Raw genomic sequence first — 1,240 nt, forward strand, 5'->3', positions numbered from 1 at the left:
CTACTACTCTTACTAAATCATCCTTTCCGGGAAAAATTTTAGTGACTTTTGCTAACGGCCATCGCAAAGGGGGATTTATTTCATCTTTGATAATCACTAAGTCGCCTATTTTGATATTTGTTTGTCGTTCCTGCCACTTCGTGCGCTTTTGAAGGCTTGAAATATATTCATCACTCCATCGTTTCCAGAATTCTTGCTTTAATCTTTCACATAATTGCCATCTATTCAACCGGTGTTCATTGATATCCAACAAACTTGGGCCTACGGGTGCTGTTAGCGCACTACCGATCAAAAAGTGACCAGGTGTAAGTATTGTCATGTCATCTGGATTCTCATTCATGGCACATAATGGTCTTGAATTGAAACAAGCTTCTATTTGAGTTAAGACTGTTGTCATTTCTTCATATGACAAAATGCGATCTCCCACAACTCGTTTAAAATGATGTTTTATTGAACCTATATTTCGTTCCCATAAGCCACCAAACCATGGTGCCGCAGGTGGATTAAAATAAAATTTTGTTGATAAATTTGCCAATTCACGTTTAATTTCCTCATTGAATTCAGAAATCGCTTGTGATGTTTCTAATTCGAATATCGTTTTAGCTTTCACAAAATTTCCGCCATTATCACTGTATAGTTTGGCAATATTTCCTCTTCGAGATATAAATCTTCTGAATGCTGCTACAAAGGCCGCAGCGTTTAAGTCAGATACAGCTTCTAAATGAACTGCTCTTGTTGAAAAACATATGAAAATTGCTACATAGCCTTTGGTAGTTTTTAATCTGCCGTTGTTAGACATTTGCATCATGAATGGTCCACGAAAATCGGTTCCCGAAATCGTGAATGGTTTTACCATTGCTTTTGTTCGATCAGTTGGTAAACTGCCCATCAACTGGGTGGCTGAATGTGCTCTAAACCTGTGGCACTTAACACATTTGTTGATATGTGCCTTTACAGCTCTTTTACAGCCTATTATCCAGAATTCGTGTCTAATCTGCATCATTGTGAGCTGATTTCCTCCGTGTAACACCTGTCTATGAGCTGCATCAATGACTAATCGTGTGAATGGACTTTTATATGGAAGAATAATCGGGTGTTTTTTATTGAAGTCAAATTCTGAATTTTGTAGTCTGCCACCGACTCGAAGTATTCCCTCGTTGTCAAGAAATGGAAATAACGATTTTAATTTACTCGAACGGCTTGTTTCATTGTTCTTCTTTAAGTTTTCTATGTCGTCTTC

General features: G+C 37.7%; 1 protein-coding gene across 1 annotated transcript; it reads right to left on the bottom strand.

The window, feature by feature from the left end:
- Positions 1-255: 255 nt before the first annotated feature.
- Positions 256-856, bottom strand: LOC129573454 (uncharacterized; the record flags this gene model as incomplete). The annotated part of the gene is made up of 1 exon (XM_055453942.1): positions 256-856. A coding segment is annotated over exon 1 (601 nt), but the record flags the coding sequence as incomplete, so codon positions are not given.
- Positions 857-1,240: the final 384 nt, after the last annotated feature.

This window comes from Sitodiplosis mosellana, unplaced genomic scaffold (genome assembly GCF_009176505.1).
Source record: "Sitodiplosis mosellana isolate CC-2019 unplaced genomic scaffold, AAFC_SMos_1.0 Smas_scaffold_6086, whole genome shotgun sequence".
Taxonomy (NCBI): domain Eukaryota; kingdom Metazoa; phylum Arthropoda; class Insecta; order Diptera; family Cecidomyiidae; genus Sitodiplosis; species Sitodiplosis mosellana.